At 41.5% G+C, this 22,420-nt stretch overlaps 3 protein-coding genes across 3 annotated transcripts in view; 2 read left to right on the top strand and 1 right to left on the bottom strand.

The window, feature by feature from the left end:
* LOC110168278 (mitogen-activated protein kinase-binding protein 1-like) overlaps window positions 1-2,815 on the top strand; it is a 58,739-nt gene extending 55,924 nt beyond the window's left edge. The window contains exon 34 of the mRNA XM_055149607.1: window positions 1,203-2,815. Coding sequence (XP_055005582.1) covers window positions 1,203-1,442 — 240 coding nt within the window. The 3' untranslated portion in view covers window positions 1,443-2,815. The remainder of the gene's footprint in view (window positions 1-1,202) is intronic.
* Window positions 2,816-6,237: 3,422 nt separating this feature from the next.
* Window positions 6,238-7,131, top strand: LOC129407652 (NF-kappa-B essential modulator-like). The gene has a single exon (XM_055149292.1). The coding sequence runs from the start codon at window positions 6,238-6,240 to the stop codon at window positions 7,129-7,131; it is 894 nt and encodes a 297-aa protein (XP_055005267.1).
* A 2,960-nt stretch (window positions 7,132-10,091) lies between these two features.
* Window positions 10,092-20,874, bottom strand: LOC129407651 (galectin-3). The gene is made up of 6 exons (XM_055149291.1): window positions 20,703-20,874; window positions 18,840-18,997; window positions 16,895-17,227; window positions 14,453-14,541; window positions 14,187-14,358; window positions 10,092-10,250 (listed from the first exon to the last, which is right to left on the bottom strand). Exons 1-6 carry the CDS (start codon window positions 20,872-20,874, stop codon window positions 10,092-10,094), a joined length of 1,083 nt encoding a protein of 360 aa, XP_055005266.1.
* Between the last annotated feature and the right edge of the window lie 1,546 nt (window positions 20,875-22,420).

The raw sequence follows: 22,420 nt of genomic DNA, 5'->3' as shown, positions 1-22,420 counted from the left end.
ATTAGTGGCACTGAGGGCAATTGGTTGGGGGCCCCTCCAGGTTTGGGGGACCTAGGTGGCCGCCTACTGTTGCTTAATGGTAGCGCCGCCTCTGTTTGTAGGCTACAGTAGCTCAGTTGGTAGTTTGTCTACTCCATCGAAGATTGGGGGTTCGATTCCAGCTTCCACAGATGAATCCTGTTGTTGTGTCCTTGGGCAATACACTTATCCTAGCTCGTCCCCAGTGTCTGTGTGCGCTGGTGTGTGAATGTGTGAGTGGTTCGTTGATTTAAAGTGCTTTGAGTTTCTTGAAGGTGGAAAAGCGCTATAAAAAAATGTGACTATTGATTATATTAAAGGTTGTATAGAGGATATTTTAAGGGAAGAGAACTACAGCGACGGTCCTTGTGCCTGCGTGACACCACCTTCCTCCTCCACAGCTCCCTCAGTAGAAACACCTCCTCCTGCCTCCTTAATCTAGAAATCACGTATGTTTACAGCCAGTGCGCGTTTAGAATTACTGTTGAAGTGACCTGTCTAGAAATAATTTAGAAACCGATGCATCAACTTTTACACCCTTTGTCTGCTTCTGTCGCACCATTGCTGGAAGGAATCTCCGAGAATCACCTCAGTTTGGCTTTGCTCCTTTTCCCCTTCTCTTCTTCTTTTAGCGACCTCAAAAACAGACTTTCTTTGGCGGCGAACTGGTCGTGGATTCTCGTCCGCCATTGCAACAGACTTTGTGCGAAATGCGAGGAAGCTACAGCCTCTAAGAACCGCTGCATAAACCACGAGTCAGTTACACTAGGGAGTTTGATTGACAACCCAACAGCCAATAGAAAATGAGGTAGCCTTGTTGTCTATTGGCTGATGTTTATCTGGCCTCACTACGTCCACAGTTGATAGATTTTCTTTTTTTTTTTTTGTTCATCATAATTACAAGGCTGCTGCATCTCTGTAATGGTATTTTAAACTTTCATTGACAATTTGAAACTAAAAAAATCCTCCATACAAACTTTAACTAATGCTATATTAAAATTTTACACTGTTAACAATTCAAAACACAATATTCTCTTTTGAAAGGTAAAAAGTCCTCAAGATGTCGCCCATACACATGATGCTTACTTGTTTTATATGATCTTGTTTATGTCTTATTTATGATGAACAATGAGTCCGTAATGCCACATCTATCTCCTGTATCTCTTCTATCTGATTTCCTGCAGGTCGTTGGCAGTGGCTCAGACCTGACTGAGGACCAGCAGCAGATGAAGAGCCTCTTGTCCGCAGCCTTTGTTTCTATAAAGACGGAGCTCCACTCTCTCCCTCCTCCCCCTCCTCTCCACCCGCAGGAAGAGGGCTCTCAGGTGGACACAGGAGAGGGGGATAAGACCCTGGTTCTGCTGGAGCAATACGCACAGCTCCTGCTCCAGTCCGTCGAGAAGAAACTAGATAATAAAACCTGAAATATTAAGATTACATGATAGTATGGTCGATGCACTGCAAAAAATAATATCTATAACCATTGGACTAGATTATTTTATTTATTTATGGATATTTTGAACTGGTTTCATCATCTGTAATTTGTATTTTAATTGAGATTTGTGGAATATTCTTCACTTGCATATTGACCAAATCACCTAGACTAGACCAGGACTAAACCAGGACTAGACCAGGGCTAGACCAGGACTAAACTAGAACTAAACCAGGACTAAATCAGGACTAGACCATGACTAAACATGGACCTGACCAGGACTTGCCCAGGACTTGCCCAGGACTTGCCCAGGACTTGCTCAGGACTAACCCAGGACTAAACCAGGACCAGACCAGGATTAAACCAGAACTAACCCAGGACTAGACCAGGACCAGACCAGGATTAAACCAGAACTAACCCAGGACTAGACCAGGACTAAACCAGGACTAAACCAGGACTAAACCAGGTCTAGACCAGGTAGAAGTCTTCACCAGGAGGACTTAACTGAGCTCAAACACATCGTAAGTACTAAAATTTTCTTACTCCACTTAAATCAGATTTTGCTTGAAACCAGGGACAATGAAAACCAATAAGAGACAAGTTAAAGGTCCAGTATTACGCAAAACTGACTCTTGTGAGCTTTAAGCCTTGTTATAATGCTTGGCAAAGGAGAAATTCAATTTGTCAACTGGATAAACGTTTATTTGCTTCTCTGCTTCTGTTCTTAGAATGCTGTTACTTCCTCACATACACACCTGGAGTTTGGTTTGTTTCATCCACACATGTTTGACTAATCCAGCATTGTTAGTCTGTCTAAGCTCAAAATGCTCTATTCCACCTTGTGATGTCATGAAGAAGTAGTTTTAAAGTTAACAGCTACCTTTTGTTTTGCAGAGGTTGGCAATTCCAGGGTTGAAATTACACAAATGATTCTAGTGAAGGTGTGGAGTTTTAAAACACAATGGAGTACTTGTATTTGTATTACCACATGACATCACAAGTCGAAACAGAGTATTTTCAGTTTGACAGAAGAACTCAGCCCAAATATGCACAACAAAACGCAACTCCAGGTCTGTTTGTGATGAGGAAAATCATTATAACATAGATCAGAAAATAGAGTAATATAGGCCCTTTAACTAAAATATGTCTAATACAGAAGTAAACAAACTGAAACTAGGTTATGTAGGATTCATTTTTTACGGTGTACTTTGCACATATAAGCTCGATGAATGCGTTCTTGCACAATTTTGTAGATATTGTACTGATTTATTTATATTGTATGTCCATATTATGAATGTTCAGGATAGAGTTGAGAATGATAAAAAGTTGCCTTATATTTTAAAAGTCCTATAGCTCTTTTAATGTACTACTTTTTATATTTAGAATCATTAGAGTTTTCACTGTAATGTAAAGTACTTTCTTAATCATCTGTCTCTTGTAGTTTCTTATTGAAATAAAAAATACTAAATTAAACGGAATTGTGATTTATGCAAAAAAATCCTCAAATGTAGCACATAACAGGACGCTGAAACTAAAGATTGGTCGGTTATCGGTTACTGTATTAATACAAATTCATTGGTATCGGTCAATATTGATGCTCTAAAGGCCTGTTCACATGGCAACAAGGTGGTTGGCTGCATTTGTGGCTATCTGGCTCCCCCATTTGAACCAACATAGGCTACGTTCAGACTGCAGCCTGAAGTGACCCAAATCTGATATTTTGGCCCCTGTGACCTGTATCTGATCTTTTAATGACAGTCTGAATGACACAGATCCGAATTTTTCAAATGCGACCCAGGCCACTTGGATATGTGCTCCTAAAACCTAAACATATCCGATCTTTTGACATGCGACTTCAGTCTGAGCAGAGCATTCATCCGACCTACACGTTATCAACAAGCGACAAATGTACACAAACATTCTTCTCGTCATATGAAAATTGTTAATGAACTCCGTGTCACTGAAGAGAAGCACATCGCTGTCCCACCACTCTTGGCTACATCTCCGCATCCACACGCTCCTTTCAACGGATGTCGCTGCCACTGCCCCACAAAACACCACGGCCAAAAACCTCCCAGTCTCCTCCTTAAAACAAGTAAGTTGTTCATGTTCTGGCTCCGGTACGAGAGGAACTTTAAAATCTCCAGGTGCTCAATGCTCACGCGTCCATGTTTGGACAACTTCCGTAAACACAGAGCACGCTCACTGCGGCTGAGGTCGTTGTGTCCTCTAGTGCACATGCGGGACACTTTTGGGCCGTTTAATGTTCACACTGGAGATCACATACAAGTCACATTTAATTGGAAATGTGAACGACCTCGCAAAAACATCGGATTTCAAAAAGAAAATCCGAATTGAGCATTAAGCTCTGCAGTTTGTACGTAGCCACAGAAGTGCAGCATGTGCAATTCAAAGGACACAAGTAAGGGACTGTTGGATTTTGTGAAATGATTGTGTTTTTCCCGTATCCATGGAGACTGTGCAAGAGGCTAAATAAGGAACTAACTATGGAGCTAATAATGGACATGTAAGATGCTGAAGGCTTTGTACAGCGTATGTGGCAGCAAATGTAGCAGAAGACCTTCCAGAGGAAACACTTAGAAGGAATCAACGGTTTCATCACTGATTGGAGTGGAGCAAGAATGGGGCCTTTCCTATTGTGTTCACCTGGCGCCCCCTGGAGGCTGCTGTGACGCTGCAGGACACAGAGGAGAGACACTTTTGGAATCTTCCTCTCCTCAAACTGCCTTGACACAGATCTGCTGACCCTCCCTGAGCAGGAATGGCTTTGAAAGATGCAGTTGCAAGAACATAGAGGAAAATCCCGCACACTGTCTTACTTGCAAATTGTGAGATTTATTAGGACAAACCGTGCAACGTTTCGGCACTAGGGCTTCGTCAGGCAAACAGAATGAGAGCTCAGGTGGTCGCCTTAAATAGAATGTGGCAAGTACCCAAGGATGACAGGTTGTGAAGGAACAGTGGACCAAAACACCATAATTCAAAAAAAGAAAAGACAATCAACATACAGTGTAATCATAATAATATTAAATAAATAAATTGCGGTTTAAGGTCACTGTTTTCGGTTCTGTGTGGTTCTTTTTAATCTTTAATCTCTAGAAATATACTTCATCATATGTTATGTTAGCTTAATTATTGACAATTTAGGATACAGTATTAAAAAAGTTATAAAATTATAGTTAGTAATGTAATCATTAGTGATGGGCAAATGAGACGGAGCTCTGAAGCTCTGCCTCGGAGCTCGTCTCGCAGCAGCCGCTCACGTGACCAAAGTGTGGAAGTGTTGGTCCCTCCCCCGACTGCTTCAATCGCTTCAGTGTATCTTATTGGCTCAGTGAATGTTCTGCTCTGTGATTGGTTCAGATGCTTCAGAGTGTTCAGCGCACTTCCGTGGTTTGACAAACGCTAAACTGCTACAGGATAAAAGATGCACCAATATTTCTTAAAAATGTTGGGTAGTGAGGAGTATTGTGTGACGTTAGTGGAGACTTTTGGCGACTTTTGGCATTTGTTTCATTTTCGATGGCATCTACAAGTGGGAAAAAAGCGATCCATGGTTTGGGATCACTTTGATCTAATTCCACCTAACAAGGTCACACCTATTTTCTTATTTACAGCTGCCATTTATGTTGCTCTTTAGATATTATTTTAAATCATCATTATTACTGTTGTTGTTAGGTACGGTGTCGCTCTGCACACAAGTATTGTCTTACACTAACAATACTTCATCGATGCTGAGACACCTGCGTGACAATGGTTAAATTTGTCCACTAGAGGTCAGTGTTTCTCCAACGCCTCAGACACGTCCAACCATTTGAGACAATATTGCGACTGAGGTGTCAATGCTTCACGAGGCTCCATTCACCCATCACTAGTAATCATGCACAAACTGAATTTGACTTGACTTTAAGCACATTATTATTGGACACAGGCAGCTGTTCTGCTTCGGTGAAAAAATGTTACCACCTTCCAAACCCTCCTCAGGAGTCGGGATACTTGAATACTTGGCTGCAAGGTTAAGGGTCTGGCTCCACTGCATGCGTATTTTGCCCTGCTCGAGAAAAACTGCAACTTTTGGAGGCATAACTTTTAGAATGCATGGAAAGTGACTGAGGGCGGCTCCACTGTACGCGCTAGATGCACGTATGGAGCACGTCCTGCGTGCATAGATTTCAGAAAATAGGATCCATTCTATTTTTTTGGCGTTCTACACGAGCATAGGAGCGTATCCCCATCAAAATACACAGAGAGCATGAACCTTTGGTTGTATTTGTGCGTTTACCATCAGTACAACGTGCTCCTGGGGCAGTTCTGTGTCGTGTGAAAGAGCCCAGGTCCAGAACTACTGTTAATTAGTGCTTTAAAATTTACTTTTGTAATCCTCGCATTTGCCGTGGTTACCCTGTACAGAAGGTAAATACAAGTCTGTTCAGCTGTTAGTTTCACTGTAGATCTAAAACAAGAGGTTAAACATGCCCAGTCAAGTTTGATCGTCTTTCTCATTTACAAACACAGAGTCAGTGCAGCGCGTGTACGTCCTGCTGCAGCTGTCGGTGGAGCCTCCTTTGCGTTGGGGCACGACTGTGGTTTCGCGAGGTAAAGATACGGGCGCATCCTCCAACTCCGATTGGCCCTCTTCTCTCCTACTTGCCATTTCTACACTTGACCCCTGTAAATGATCAAATCTTAAGAAGTTCTCCCAAGAGCAGCAGAGTCTCACTCTCAGACACCAAGAGAAGGTGAAGCAGCTCGAAAACCAACTGAAAATGCAGAAGGCAAACAGCCACTACTATGACTCTGATGTGTTTGAATGTGCCCGCAACATGACAGAAAACTTGAAGGTGGACAGTATGAAGAATACGCAGAAACTAGAAGAGTGTGAACAAGAGAACTGGGAGCTGAAGACTACTCTTGAGGAGCTCCAAAGAGCCCACAAAGAACAACTCCACATCAGCCTTAAACAGACATGGAGACTGAAGGAGTTACAGCAGGTGGTCCAGCAGACAGAAGCCCTCAAGAAGAATTTTGAGGAGCCCCAGAAACAGCTGAGGGAAACTAGGGAAGAAAAGGAAACAATGACAGAGAAACTAGAACAGTGTAAACAAGAGAATAGGGCGCTGAAGACGACTCTGCAAGAGGCCATTGGGAAGAGGAAGACCAAAGAGAAGATTCTCAGCAAACAACAGGAGCTCCAGAAGGCACACAAGGAGAAGCAGGCTCTGCAGACAAAGGTTACTGCCTTGGAGTCTGCCCTCGTTGAGCAGACACGGTCATCTGAAAAGGCCCTGAATGTACAAGTTTGCCATCTTGAGTCTACCCTTGGAGCAGAGAGACACTCTGCTAAAGAGGCTCTCAACAAACAGCGTCTCGCCCTGGAGTCTACATTTACAGCAGAGATGCGGGCAGCTGAGGAGACCTGGAACAAACAGGTCCTCACTCTAGAGTCTGCTCTCGCTGAGCAGGAGCGGACAGCTGAAGAGGCCCTCAACAAGGCACAGGAGAGGGAGGAGAGCCTGAACACTGAGCGCCACAAAGTTCAAAAATTACAAAATGACTTGGACTCACAGAAAATGAGTTTTATAGCTGTGGTAGAAGAATGTCACTCCATCCACAAGGCCACGGTGGAGGAGAACATCCTCCACCAGGAAACACGGCTTTGAAACACAGTGAGGACGAGAAAACCTCTGCCCTCCTCAAATGTGAAGAGCTGCAGCTGTCCCGGAACAAGTTAGATGATCAGCTGCAGCAGATCACAGTCATAGTGGAGGAGCTCCAAGACAAGAAAAACAAGAAGAAGAAGAGGAGGAGGTGGTTTAAGTGGTGGCAGTAAGTCACCCCCAGTCTGACCCCAGCCTCATCATTACCTGTGTCTGCATATTGACTTGTTTTCACTGCAGATACTGTAAGTGGCAGAAATGAGTTAAGGCACGACACGCAGGTCCTGAATTGTAAATAAAGAAGCAAATTAGCAATTTCAAATGATTCTGAATGTTTGTTTGTTTGTTTGTTTGTTTGTTTGTTTGTTTTTTTCAATAGATTGTTTAGAATCCAGAGCAACAGATGGCAAATAAACTCTGCCAATATTTTTGGGACACTTTTTATTATTTTCCCTCAACTTTTCTAATTTAAATTTACTACAAACTCACCTATAGCCCTTCTCATTACTGTTTATTTTGTACGATCATAAACGATAAACTTTGTGCCTATGTTAACATTATTATTAGTTAGTACGACCATAAACGAAAATATGTTTCTGCATATGTGTATAAATTAGGGGCGGGCACGTTAACGTGTTAATTTTGCGTAACTAATTAAGTCATTATCGCCGACAATTATTTTAACACCGTTAATGCAGTTTTTATTATTTATTTATTTATTTTATTGTAAACGTCTGTTTCTCACTGGCTTTTATTTTGAAAAAGTCCACCGCAAGCCTTTCTTTAAGTTTGACATCTTTTCTTTTCACTTTTTTTCACTTTTTTCTGACCACGTGAGCTGCAACGTGTCCGAGCCTCTGCGAGCCGTGGGTCCGGCCACAGGCTCTGGCTCTGGCCAGACCAGCCGTGTGCTCTAAGCTTATTGCTTTAGTTCAGTGCTGCAGGGGGAGTCACTGATTTACCCAGATACCACTGGAAGAAAACTGTGATTGGTCCATTTCCATTCCATGACATTAACCCTTTGTTTCCCAAGAAACATCAGTCCAAGTTTATAACAATGATCTAGAAATTATTACTAGTGTAGTGTTTATTGCTCACTGTATAAAAAATATTGAAAAAATATATTAGTAGCATAAAATTCCATTCAGTATTTTTTCTTGAACCTTCACTGAATACTTTGAAGACTCTGGGGGTTCCCCTCTGAAAGAAATGCTGTTTGCACAACAAATGTTTGGCTCTTTCATTTACATTTCCAATAAAAGTCGCTATACTCTACTTTTTAATTCATTAATTGGTTTTGCATATAACATGCAATTAATCACTCGAACTCATGCGATTAATGCAATTAATTTTTTACATTTTTGCCCAGCCCTAATACATATACAATGGATCTTAAAATATAGCCCATGTACAGTCCACCAGAAGTGAGGGACCTAATGATATAACAAATGCCTACAAAAAGATGCTCAGATTAAAATCATCACTGAGTCCTTTTGGAGCTAAAGTTTGGAGGGTATGAATCCAAAATGCTTTCCTTTGTTTAAGTATACAGTCATGGTCCCCTCCTCTGGGTGGAAGGGGGGGACATGCTCAATGCCACAGAAGCGGAGAGAACAAATGTCGTGTGTCTGATCATTAAAGTGAACTGTTACTGGATGGTCCCGGTCATTTCTTCTGATGGAGCTCTTGTGCTCACTTATGCTTTGTTGGAGTTTTCTTGTGGTCTTGCCAATATAAACTAAGCCACATGTGCAGATGCAGTTGCAAAATGAACTCATCGACTCATTCACTCTCTATGCAAGTTTTATTTCCAATCAAGTCAGAAAATACAAAAATTACACAAAATTATTACAAAATGGAATGATTACAATATTTATTATTATGAGCTTTTGTTAATATTGAAAAAAGCAAATACTGTCTACTTTATATTGCACAATTAAAACAAACATAACTCTAAAAGTAACTTGTAACATTAGTCAGATTTTCCCATAAACAAAGAAGACAATAACATTAAACAAGTCATACAAATTATACATCTGCTTAAAGGTGCACTGTGTAGCTTTTCTGGTGCCACCTGCTTGTCTCCGTGGAGATATTTATTGCTTTTCCTGGAATATTCCACGTAATTAACTGATCTTGCAGCTGTTGAATTACACGTGTTATTATTGCTCAAAAATGCCTTTTATAACATGCATTCTTGTTGTGAGTAAGCTCGCCTCACCACAGATCTGACCTATAACTTGGTCTGAGACAGGTCAATTTAATACCATAGTGTAAAACAATCCAGGCAAAGCAATAATAGTTCATTTAGACAAGCAGGTGTCAGATCCTCCGCCAGAAAAGTTCCAGAGTGCACATTTAAAGAGGGAGTATTACACTTCTATAGATCACCTTTTGTTTTGTTTTCATGTTTAAGAAGTTAATTTTAGTTTTTGACATTCTGAGCCCCCCTTTGCTCTCCTTGCTAAGTCACTCCCCCAATTAGTGTGCATCCTGCTAATAAAACTACTGCACATCGCATCAGCTTTGTCAAGTTGTTGTGTATTGTTTGTATCTTGCTTTTTCAATTTTGCTAAATTTATGCAAAATGGCCGGGAGCATAGGTGATGTGGGCTGGTGTGGCACAGAATCTTATATCTAACTGGAAAGAGGGTTCAAATAGTGTGGGAGAGCTCACGAAAACACTCAAACATGCATGGAGGACATCTACAAGCTCATGTTTGTGATGAGGGAACAACATTGTAACACGGTAGAAAGCTCTAAAAAGTTGATTGTGCGTAATACCCCCTCTTTAAAGCTTATATACAGTAGAAGCAATAAGTGACATCTGTGCTCATCCAGAAAACAAATCTGGTACATGTTTCTACGGCAACAGTGACATCTCTAAACAGAAAAAAATGCGGTGTACCCTCCACAAGAAAAGTTACACAGTGCACCTTTAAAAGCAAAGCTGGTGCACGTTTCTATGGCAGCGTCTCCACGTGCACGAAGTTGAGGATGACGTCGTGCAGGATGTTGATGCGGTTGACCTGGTTCAGCTCGGTGACGCGGTGCTTAAACTCAAACAGTGGGAGGTTGTTCACTGCCACCCTGAATGACTCATGGGTGCACAGGATCTTCATCTGGAAAACAGGGAGAAGAGAAGGTCCATCAGCACCCGTGGGTCCCACTGTGCATGAAACGCCCACTTCAACACAAACACAAGATAGAGGAGGACTCATGTGCTATGTGCTCAAATTATAATCATTACTCTAAATTGGTCTTAAAACTGTTACTATCTGCATTTGTTTACTATATTTTAAAGGTGCATTGTGTAACTTTTCTGGTGGAGGGTCTGCCACCTACTTGTCTCCATGGTGATGTTATTTCTTTGCCTGGGATGTTCCATAATATGATATTAAACATTTCCATCTAGCATTTATTCATTACAGTGTTTCTATTGCTCAAAAATACAGTATTTCCTTCTGTTAGTGGGGGAGCCTCTCCACAGATCTGAACTGTAATGTAGCATAGTGCTGTATCCTGTTTGTCTCTCTCGTGATAGATTTAATCTATGCTGTGGAACATTCTAGACAAAATAACATTTTCATGAGACAAGCAGGTGATGGACCCTCCACTAGAAATGTTACACAGTGCACCTTTAAGGTGAATGATTTTTTTCAAGGTTGAAGGTCCATCTCCTGCTTGTTTCCAAGGAGATTAGGGACGGGCATTTGATGAAATTTTCTTAATCATCGGAAGAATTAACGATCGATTATCGATTAATCATTAACCTTTTTATATTAAAATGATCATCATTATTATTACTATCTGCACTACTAATCTGCATAAATAAATTCAACTTTACGACATATAAACCGTAACCACTCTAGAGCCACATCAATCTGTTTGACATTATAATGTGTTTAATTCAATTTTTTTCAACTCTCACAGAAACAAAACTTAAAACCTCATCGCTAATTTGCATAAACTCAGTGAAGATAAAACTCCAGCTCTTGTGCGATGATGCAGTTCAATTTCTGTCAGGATTAAAAGACATGACTCAGGTGAATACAGGTTAGTGTGACCAGATTTGTGTTTGTCAAAACCAGGACACCATACGGGGGGAGGGAGGTGGGGACTCGTCATCCACATTGTGCGACTCTCACCTGCTGCTTTATACACTGTGCACATGGACTCACACTTGTCCCGAACGCAACAGAAAGTGTGGAATTTCTTGGACAAGTCATCGTTAAATACACATTTGTGCTTCAGTACATTTCAGACTGACCGACTGTTTGTGTCTCTCTCCTTCTGATGCAGAGACACATGTACAGACCTGTTTGGTCACACTACACACAGCAACCTACATTCAGTTTGTCGATTAAAATGAACGTAATCGATGAAATTCTTAATGATCAATTATCAGTTAATCGACTAATCATGCCCATCCCTAATGGAGATGTTTTTACTTTGCTTTAAATGTTCCACAGTCTGGCATTAAACTTGTCCATCTCTAAGCCAAGGCTGAATCTGTGGAGAGGTGAACCCACACACAGTGAAGATGGAAGCTTCTGGTAATAAAAAAACACCCCTGTAATCAAGTAAATACAAGATCGATCATTTTAATGCCATATTGTGGGACATTTCAGGCAAAGCACCTGAAAAGTTGCACCTTTCAGATAATACAGAGATAACATAGCATTATAATAAATCTGAAAACAAATATATTAGTAGAATAATCTGCAGATCCCCTTGCATCTTTGTGTGTAAGGTGCACTGTGGAACATTTTTACTACCTGCTTGTCTCCATGGAAGTGTTATTGCTTTGTCTAGAATGTTCCTGCGATTAAACCTATGTATCACAAGAGAGAGTTTACAGCACTACTCTACATTACAGTTCAGATCTGTGGAGAGTCTCCCCATTCACTGAAAGAATAATTTTTGAGCAGCAGAAACACCTGTAATGAATACATGCTGTGTTTAATGTCACACCACTGAGATATCAGGTAACTGACCCTCCAACAGAAAAGTGACACAATGCAGCTTTAAAGAAACTGTATGCAAGATTTAGACTGGACCAATCTGTATCCCCAGGTATGAGGCAGACATGTTCAAATCAAACACACTTTTACTGATAACAACTGTGATGCTGATTCGTTCTTGATGACAAAAACATTGGACATGATTTGAGTTTCCATATATTGCAGGATTTATTACAGGCGAGGCTACATAACATTACTTTAAGTGAATAATAATATCATCTGAGCCCTATACTGACCTCCAGTGGTCTAGGAGCCTGCCCAAACTTCTCTCCAACCCTTTCCACTTCCTCTGCCAAACGCCACAGTGTAAAAGAAGCTGGGGTCAGTCAAGTGCACTGGATTTGTAACTTTCATAAAAGTCTGAACTACATGATTCACAGACAGTCTCCTGACGTTTTCTACCACTGCCCACAACCATCCTGAGACTGTTCCAGAAAAGAAGCACTATGTAACTTTTTAGTTAGGGGTCCATCACCTGCTTGTTTTTATGGATATGTTACTGCTCGGCCTGGAATGTTCCACAGTATGACATTAAACCCTTCTACTTTATATTTATTCAACTACAGGTGGATTTATAGCTCAAAAATCCTAGAAAACCAGGTGTTCTGACTGTGAGCGGGGTCGCCTCTCCACAGATCTGACCTGTAACTTGTTGAAAATAGAAAGGTTTAATGCCATACTGCGAAACATTCCAGACAAAGCAATAACATCTTCACAAAGAAAAGCATTTGAAGGACCCTCCACCAGAAAAGTTACACAATGCATCTTTAAGCCTGAACAATCCCTGATCTGTTCACACACACACACAGCCCTGTTCACACACACACACACACACACACAGCTCTGTTCACACACACATTCACACACACACAGCTCTGTTCACACACACAGGTTTGCTCACACACACTGCTCTGTTCACACACACAGCCCTGTTCACACACTGCTCTGTTCACACACACAGCCCTGTTCACACACACAGCTCTGTTCACACACTGCTCTGTTCACACACACACAGCCCTGTTCACACACACACAGCTCTGTTCACACACACACACAGTTCTGTTCACACACACAGCCCTGTTCACACACACAGCCCTGTTCACACACACAGTTCTGTTCACACACACAGTCCTGTTCACACACACACAGTCCTGTTCACACACACAGTTCTGTTCACACACTGCTCTGTTCACATACACAGCCCTGTTCACACACACAGCTCTGTTCACACACTGCTCTGTTCACATACACAGCCCTGTTCACACACACAGCTCTGTTCACACACTGCTCTGTTCACACACACAGCCCTGTTCACACACACAGCTGTTCACACACACACAGTTCTGTTCACACACACAGCCCTGTTCACACACACAGTTCTGTTCACACACAGTCCTGTTCACACACACAGTTCTGTTCACACACACAGCTCTGTTCACACACACAGCTCTGTTCACACACTGCTCTGTTCACACACACAGCTCTGTTCACACACACAGCCCTGTTCACACACACTGCTCTGTTCACACACACAGCTCTGTTCACACACACAGTTCTGTTCACACACACAGCCCTGTTCACACACACAGTTCTGTTCACACACACTGCTCTGTTCACACACACAGCCCTGTTCACACACACAGCTCTGTTCACACACAGCTCTGTTCACACACACAGCCCTGTTCACACACACTGCTCTGTTCACACACAGCCCTGTTCACACACACTGCTCTGTTCACACACACAGCTCTGTTCACACACACAGCTCTGTTCACACACAGCTCTGTTCACACACACTGCTCTGTTCACACACAGCTCTGTTCACACACACAGCTCTGTTCACACACACTGCTCTGTTCACACACACACAGCCCTGTTCACACACACTGCTCTGTTCACACACAGCCCTGTTCACACACACACTGCTCTGTTCACACACACAGCTCTGTTCACACACAGCCCTGTTCACACACACTGCTCTGTTCACACACACAGCTCTGTTCACACACAGCCCTGTTCACACACTGCCCTCACCTCAAACGGACTCCCCTTGGCGAATGGAAACGCCCCCTTCAGGTCCCTCTCCTCGGGGCCCCAGCGGTCGCCCACTTTATGGTTCCGGACGAGCACCTGTTTGCCGCCCTCACTGAAGCGCGGGTTCACGTGGAACGCGATGTCATTCCCCTTCAGGAAGTTCACAGTGAACCTGGGACAAGACACACAACAGGGAGGTTTCTTTAATGAATGAATCCATGTGAGTTTCCTGTGATTTCCTGCAGAGATTAAACAGTCGTCCTCACATTTTAGCGTCTGGTTTGACCTGTCCCACGATGGTCATCATCATTTTGTCGTAGACTCCTCTGGACAGGTTCAGGTTGTACGGCACGCTCTGGATATATCACAAAAAGTACATTTAAATCATGTGCACACAACAATCTGTTCTGTAATCTCACACAGACCCTTTCAAATACTTTGTCACTAGAATGTTCAAAATAGACCTTTTTCACACCGGCCAGAAGTGCCTCGATGAAGTGTAAATGAAATTCCCCATTAATGATTTTCTATGGCAAAATATTTGTGGAAATATCTGGCGTATTTTCCACCAGCTTCATAAATATAGCCTGTCGCCACCTAGTGCCTCCGCTCAATTTCATTTCTCTCCAGCGACTAGGACAATACTCTAGACGGTTCGCAAAAACCCCAGAAGTGTGAGTCCAGGCACCAGCCAATCAGCGAAGAGCCATATATTCAGTGTTGTCAATGATTCCCGAGATCGAGGATTTAAAGCTGGAACAAAGAGAATGTTTGGTGAATTTTATCAAGGGGAAAGACGTTATTGTCCTTCTTCCTATGAGATTTCGGAAAAGTTTCATATACCAGTTAGTCCTGTTAGAGGTGCATTACATACATCACGACCAAATAGCAGGGACTGGTTAAATAGAAAGAAAGTACCCGCCTACTGTGAAGGCGGGTACTGTGAAGGTACTTTTGCTGCGAGGTCAGACGGGTTCCACAAAGTGAAACCGGCTGATGAATCAGTCTATCATAAATCTGCCCCATCACTAAATCTTCATCCACAAGGCCAACAAAGGACATATTCTGTCCATGAAGAATTTATCCACAACTATCAAGGTAATAAAGATGAAAACTTAAAGACGAACAACAACGACGCATTAGTGAACTACTCCTGAGCAAAACTAACATAGTCATGAATAAAACAAAAGTAAAAAGTAATTCATTATAATAAGTAACTTGTTCTCTCAGACTGATTCTAGAAGTAAAATAAAAAATAGATTTCCTGATGTAGATATTTGCATAGACAGGGAGATTTGGGCAGTTTGAATGCTACAGATGTTCACAGATTACATGTCTCGCATTTAAACTGCACAAATCACTCTCTTAATTAATCACTGCATTTATATAGCGCCTTTCAAGACACATAAAGTGCTTTACAGATCATTATGCATTCGCTCCACACTCGGAGGTGGTGTGTCTATGCTAATATTTACATCATAAAATCAATTTTTAATTTAAATTCTAGAATCAGTCTGAGTGAACAAGTTACTTATTACTTATGTTTTATTCATGACCATAACACAACAGTTTTGCTCTGGAGTAGTTCACTAATGCGTCGTTGTTGTTCGACTTTACGTTTTGAGGAGTTACATTAACCCTACATTGCGGCACTTCTGGATGTCGTGAAAAAGGTCTATTCCATAATGAAGTTGACCAGAGGCAAAATGAAGTTGGACATTCATTTTCAATGATTAACTGATATCAGACCTAAAGGCTGATGGTTTTAAGATTTTATAGTGTTGAAATTCCAGTTTAGAAATGTGAGTCAGTTTGCTGTCTATGACTTTAACTTAAAATTTTTTGTTTATATTCTTCGATTAATTCGGACATTTCAGACACTACAGGCTTTTTACACCGAATGCAGCAGCAAATGTGGCAGAAGACCTTCCAGAGAAAATACTTGGAGGGAATAACCCATTCATCATCGACCGAAACAATAGTGCACAGTTAGAATGAGGCCTTTTCTGTTCACCTGGGTCCCCCTGGAGGCTGCAGACGAAGGACACTTTTGTCTCTTCCTCTCAAACTGCCCTCACACAGATCTGCTGATCGTCCCTGACCAGTCCTCCTGTTAAACTGACCTAAGACCTTGGACTGAGACACAAAGGACACTGCAGGGAGAATGTTGCTGTAGCAAAACTTAAATCTCTGTGTCTATCTTTCTTTCTTTCTCTCTCTGTCTCTCCCTCATTTTCTCTCTCTCTAATATCAGTTTCTCCATTGAAATTACTTTATATTCCACTTTTTTTTGCCTACAGTTACCTTCTAGATCAGGGGCCTCCAACCTGTGGCTCAGGAGTTACCAGTAGCTCTCCAAGCCCTTTACAGTTGCTCACCATGGGATTTTTTAAGTGTATTGTCCATAATAAGTCAAATTTGATTAATTACCATTGTGACTGTGTTTTGATGCTTACTTTGAGCACTGATAAATTGATAAAGGTTTATGTTTTATAAGCATCTAACTGCTGCCCATCGTGGCTCTTATATTTACTCAGTTTCTTGGCGACTGCAGAAATTAGTAGCTCTCTGGCATTTTAGTTTTGTAAAGGTAACTCACTCACTGGAGAAAAAAGGCTGGAGACTCCTGTTCTACACTTTAGAAATTTTGAATGTATTTATGTTTAGAAACTTTTCAAGGATCTAAATAACAACCATCTCAAACTCACCAGTGGTCCTGATGTGGGTGGGAGCCAGTTCGGGGGCAGGAAGTTTGGGTGCTGCCCGGGCCACCCAGACTGCCCCGGGTGGTACCAGCTGGGGCGGGGGGGCCAGATGTACGGGCGCTGGCCAGAAGAGGGCGCTGCGGCAGGGGCGGTGATGGGGGCAGGGGTGAGGACAGGGGCGGGGATGGTAGAGGGCACCGGGGTGGACATGGGGGTGGACACTTGGGTGGGCACGGCCGGAGCGGCGGGGGTCCAGCAGGTCTGAGTGGGGCAGGGCTGGACCGGGGCTGGGGTCTGGACCATGGCTGGAGGAGGGGCCACTGCAGGGACTGAAACCTAAAAACACAAGAATACAAAACAAAAGTCAATCAAATAATATTAAAGACAGTTTGAATTACTTCATTTTACTAAAACACAGTTGAGATCTGTTATGTGCATTATGTAGCTTTTTGGTTGAGCGTCTGTTACCTACTTGTTTCTATGGAGATGCCATTTGCTCTGCCAGGAATGTTCCACAGTATGACATTAAACAGCTCTACCTTACATTTATTTAATTACAGGTGGTTTTATATCTCAAAAACACCTACAAAAACAGACATTCTGACTGTGAGTGGGGTCGCCTCTCCACAGATGTGACCTGTAACTTGGTCTGGTTTGGTCTCCATGATGATAGAAAGGTTTAATACCATACTGTGAAACATTCCAGACAAAGCAATAACATCTCCATTAAGAAAAGTCACTTTTTAGGTTTCAAATTTAACTTCCTGAAATGTTGCTTCTTAATAAGTATTTAAAACAGGCATTATGTCACCTTATTATGTCAGATTAAGTCAAAATTAGAGAATCAACAATATATTTTCAGAGGCAGAACAGGTTTATGTCAGCTACTGGAGTCAGTCCATATGAAAGCAGCCTCCCTCCCCTTTGAGCCATCTCAGATTTGGCTGAAACAAATTTTTAAAAAAATCGTAAAATGACCAAATGAAAGAATCTAAAATTTTAGCTCAATCCCTTCAGTCGATCCTGAGTTATGGCTCTTTGAAATTTTGGGACCATGCCCACTTTTTCGGAAACCTTAATCTATAAGCATTTTTGAGAGACCATAACTTCATAAAACATAGAGCTAAGAAGCTGTGTCATTGGTCTTAGGTCATAGATTCTGAATCTGTTGTAAAATATTGAGTATCTTTATTAAGGGGTGCACTGTGGGCCCCCAAAATCTCAAATTTGGTTGCTTCAATTTCTTTTTCAATTTTTGAGGTCCAAAATCACTTTACTCCAAGCAGATATTTACAAACTAACTGCTGAACCTGAATATTTGAGAGAATGACCATTTCTGACAGCAATCTCACACAGACCCAGAGTCTACAATAATACACATTTTCATCTTCCTAGCTCTATTTTTAATGAAGTTATGGTCTCTCAAAAATGCTTATAAATTAAGACTTCAGAAAAAGTGAGCATGGCCCCAAAATTTCACAACAGAAGGGATTGAACAAAAATTTTAGATTCTTTCATTTGGTCATTTTAGAATAAAAAAAATAAAAAAATCAGCCGAACCTGAGATGGCTCACAGGGGAGATTTCTTGAAAACAACAGATTTCATATGGACAGATCCTTTGGCAAAAATTCTACAAAAAATAAATAAAAATACTACTAAAAATGTGTAGGTGTGTCTAATTTAACACATTTCGATTTAGTATTTAGTTGTTTTGTTGAACTATTAATATGGAAATCAGTGTTATGTAAGCTTGCCATCTGTGAAAATGGTGTTATTTTTTTGTGTGTTTATGAAAATTCGTTTTGGTTTGAGCCGTTTCTGCCCTATTTTAAAGATACACCTATTTATTCTAATTTGTTTATAATGGATTTAATTTCTTTTTTAAAACTCTCATCAATAGTACAATTGTATTATTGTTTTATTTACTTCATTGAAAGACCTAGTTACCATGGGGGTTTGGACCTGGGCGGGCACCATCTGTGGAGCTTGTACCATCATGGGGGCAGGAGGAGGGGCAGGGGCGGGCACAGACATCGGCACAGGGGCAGGGGCCAGGACAGGGGAGGGCATCTGCTGTGAGGGGACGCTCCAGCATGGAGTCGTACCTGAGGATGGGAGGTAAGAGGTGAGATGTTATCATGTCAAAAAACATGCAAAATATTTGATTCACGTCCACACTTGTCATGTGACTAACTCGAAATGTAACTTGGATTTTGGAAGTTTAAAAATTCTATATTACACAAAACTGACTCTTGTGAGCTTTAAGTCTGGTTTGAATGTTTTTACCTCATCAAAAACATACCTGAAGTTGTCAAAAATAGTACCTAGGCAATCTCTCCTGCTAGAGCCTTAATATGTATGGAAATGTTAAACAAAACGATCTGCCCTAAATAAAAACAGTCTCTGTGAAAACAATCTGACTGCCCTCTAGTGCTCAAAGTAAAAATGGCTCCTGCTACAATAAAATGACTTAATGAAATTGTCCTGAAGTTAAGAAGTTACTCCCCCTTGTGCCCAATCAATAGAACTGACTGAGTGAAACCACCGCCCTGCAGCCCTGCAGTGTGTGAACTTCAATTGGTCCTCATCTCTCATCCTTGAAAGCTTGCTCTTTCTTCCTGAAGAAAGAGCAAGCTGACATGTGTTTGTGTGTTTTCATTGCTACCTTCCCGCTCACAACGAAGGCTTTTGAATATTTTGTAACTGAGTGCCTGATATTTTTATTTTTCTCAGTATCCGAAGATGAGTTTTGTTTCATTCACATGTTTGTGTAATCCTGGTTTATAGTGTTGTGGTACTCGAGACCGGTCTTGATCTTATCTCAGACTTGAGCGTGTTTGGACTAAGTCTTGTCTCAGTCTTGTCTCGGTCTTGTCTTAGTCTTGAAGGAACCTGGACTCAGTCTTGTCTCGGTCTTCTCTCAGTCTTGTCTCAGTCTTGTCTTAGTCTTGAAGGAACCTGGACTCTGTCTTGTCTTGGTCTTGAAGGAGTTTGGACTCAGTTTTGTCTCGGACTTGAGGTCTGACACTAATGTAACTCCAGTTAGGAACTTGAAAAGACATGGTTAAAAATCTTAACTAGTTTCTTCAGTTTTCTGTAAAGTGCCAGTGGAAGTTCTCTTGACGTAGGGGTTCTCAAACTGTGGGTGAGGGTCCAAAAAAGGGGTGCGGAGTGTTGTGTGCAGTACAGTTTCCTTGGCTTATTTTAAGCTTAAATTAATATTTATCAGATAAAATGGAGATAGGTTTATCAAAATGTTGATATAAATGTGCCAAAATAACAGTAAAATACTAATAAATGTTAAAAATGGCAAAGATGGTTTTAATTTTGGTCTCGAAGGGCTGTGGCCTTGGTCTTGTCTTGGTCTTGTCCTTGTCTCGGGACCCTGTGGTCTCAGACTGGTCTTGGTCTCAATTAGTGCGGTCTTGACTACAACACTACAGGTTTTTTAGTCTGTCTATGTCTCCAAAGCTCTAAATGCTCTGTTCCAACTTGTGATGCCATGTAGTGGTATTTTTCGGGTTAAGAACTACATTTTACCTTGAGTTCAGTAGAGACTGGCAATTCCAGGGCTGAAATCATCCAAAATGAGGGTGTATTAAGTTTAAAAACACAGTAGAGCACTTCCTGTATGTGTGTAGTTTTCAGTTTGAGAGAAGAACTCCTAAATAGAACGCCTAAATATGGAGGATTTGTGAGTTAAACAAAACACAACTTCAGGTCTGTTTGTGATGAGGAAAGAACATTATAACATAGATCAGATCATTATTTCATTCATAACTCCCCCTCTCTCTCTCTTTCTCTTTTTACCTGGCTGTCCGTTCCAGCAGGGGTTCTGGGGCTGTGGCGGAGCTGCCTGGGTGAACTGCGTGGCGGTCCCAGGCCAGGCGGGGAAAGAGGAACCTGACGCCTGCACCGGCCACATCATGCTGGGCTGAGGGACGGAGCCAGAGGACACGCAGCCGCCACACAGAGGGTCCATAGGGTCAGGGGTCTGGGGGGGCGGAGGGGAGGAGGAGGAGAGGGGAGGGAGGGGGAGAGAGAGGAGGAGGGGAGGAAGAGGAGGAGGAGGAGTTTATGATGGAGTAATGGGGGAGAGAGAGAGTGGAGAGAACAGAGGAAACCAGCTTGAGGGGGTAAAAACAGGAAATGTCAAATCAAAACTACAGAGAATTCTCTTACCATTTGGGCGACCATGTTTGGGGAGGTATTACTTACATCCATCCTGCCTAAGAAAACAACACAAATATATTAATCAAATGTTTTAGAAATACAATATGAATAATAATATATTCTCAATGTCAAATATGTTTAAGGAGCCCATATTACACTATTTTCTCATCTTTGTGATGTTGTTTTCTCACCAAAAACACACCTGGAGTTGTGTTTTGTTTCATTCACACATGTTTAACACACAAACCCTGTATGTCTAGTGTTTTTTTTTTTTTTTCATTCAGAAAACACCTTTCCTTTTCTTTGTGATGTCACTTTATAATAGAAGAAGTCAGAGGTGGGACTAAGTCTTTGTTTAGCAAATCTCAAGTAAGTCTCAAGTCTTTGACCTCAAGTCCAAGTCAAGTCCCAAGTCAAATACAGGCAAGACCAAGTCAAGTCTCTAGTCACTGGCCCATAAATCCAAGTCAAGTCCAAGTCGTCTGCTTTGAGCTTCAAGTCATTTCATTTCTTTATACAAAAGTACCAAATAGAGCTTAGATTTTTGCAGTTTATTTGAATTTTAAGATAAACTGTATTTAAAAAATCATAGTATATTTTGTTGTAGAAATGTTCATTTTTCCTTTTTAATGTCTTGACAAGATCTTAAAGTGAATCATTACTTTCAGAACAGAACAAAGTCAGATTTCAAGTCCGAGACTCAAGTCCGAGTCAAATCCCAAGTCATTGACCTTCAAGTCCAAGTCGAGTCCCAAGTCTTAGTCCATTTTATCAAGTCAAGTGTCACATCCTAAAACTAGTGACTCAAGTCTGACTCGAGTCCAAGTCACGACTTGTAAGTCCCCACCTCTGCAGGAAGTGCTCCACTATGTTTTTAAACTCCACATGTCTTCACTAGAATCGTTAGGATCACTTCATCTCTGGAACTGCCAATCTCTACTGAACTAAAGGTAAAAGGAGCTCTTAACTTGAATGCAGCTTCATGACATCACAAGGTGGAACAGAGCATTGGGAGCTCTGGAGATGTAGACAGATTAATAATGCATGTGTAAAAATCCCTCAGTCGTCCAGGTAGAATCCAGGGCAAAAGGAGAAATTCTGAACTGAAGAAGCAGCTTGGATGAGCTGCCAAATGTGTCAACCAAAATAAACTTTTGTCCAGTTGACAAATTTCTCCTTTTTCCATGACTAATAATGCAATTACTCAAACGTGTGTGAATGGAACAAAACACAACTCCAGGTCTGTTTTACGAGGTACTGTAACAGTACATTTTGTAAAATATAGGACCTTTAAGTCAGCTTGCAAAAAATATTAAGTTAAACTGTAGAAACTCATGAACTATATGGATTTCTCT

Source organism: Boleophthalmus pectinirostris, unplaced genomic scaffold (genome assembly GCF_026225935.1).
Source record: "Boleophthalmus pectinirostris isolate CB_2022bp ecotype Guang Dong unplaced genomic scaffold, ASM2622593v1 HiC_scaffold_13, whole genome shotgun sequence".
Taxonomy (NCBI): Eukaryota; Metazoa; Chordata; class Actinopteri; order Gobiiformes; family Gobiidae; genus Boleophthalmus; species Boleophthalmus pectinirostris.
The sequence above is the reverse complement of the archived record's forward strand: the minus strand, read 5'-3'. Positions and strand labels throughout refer to the sequence as shown.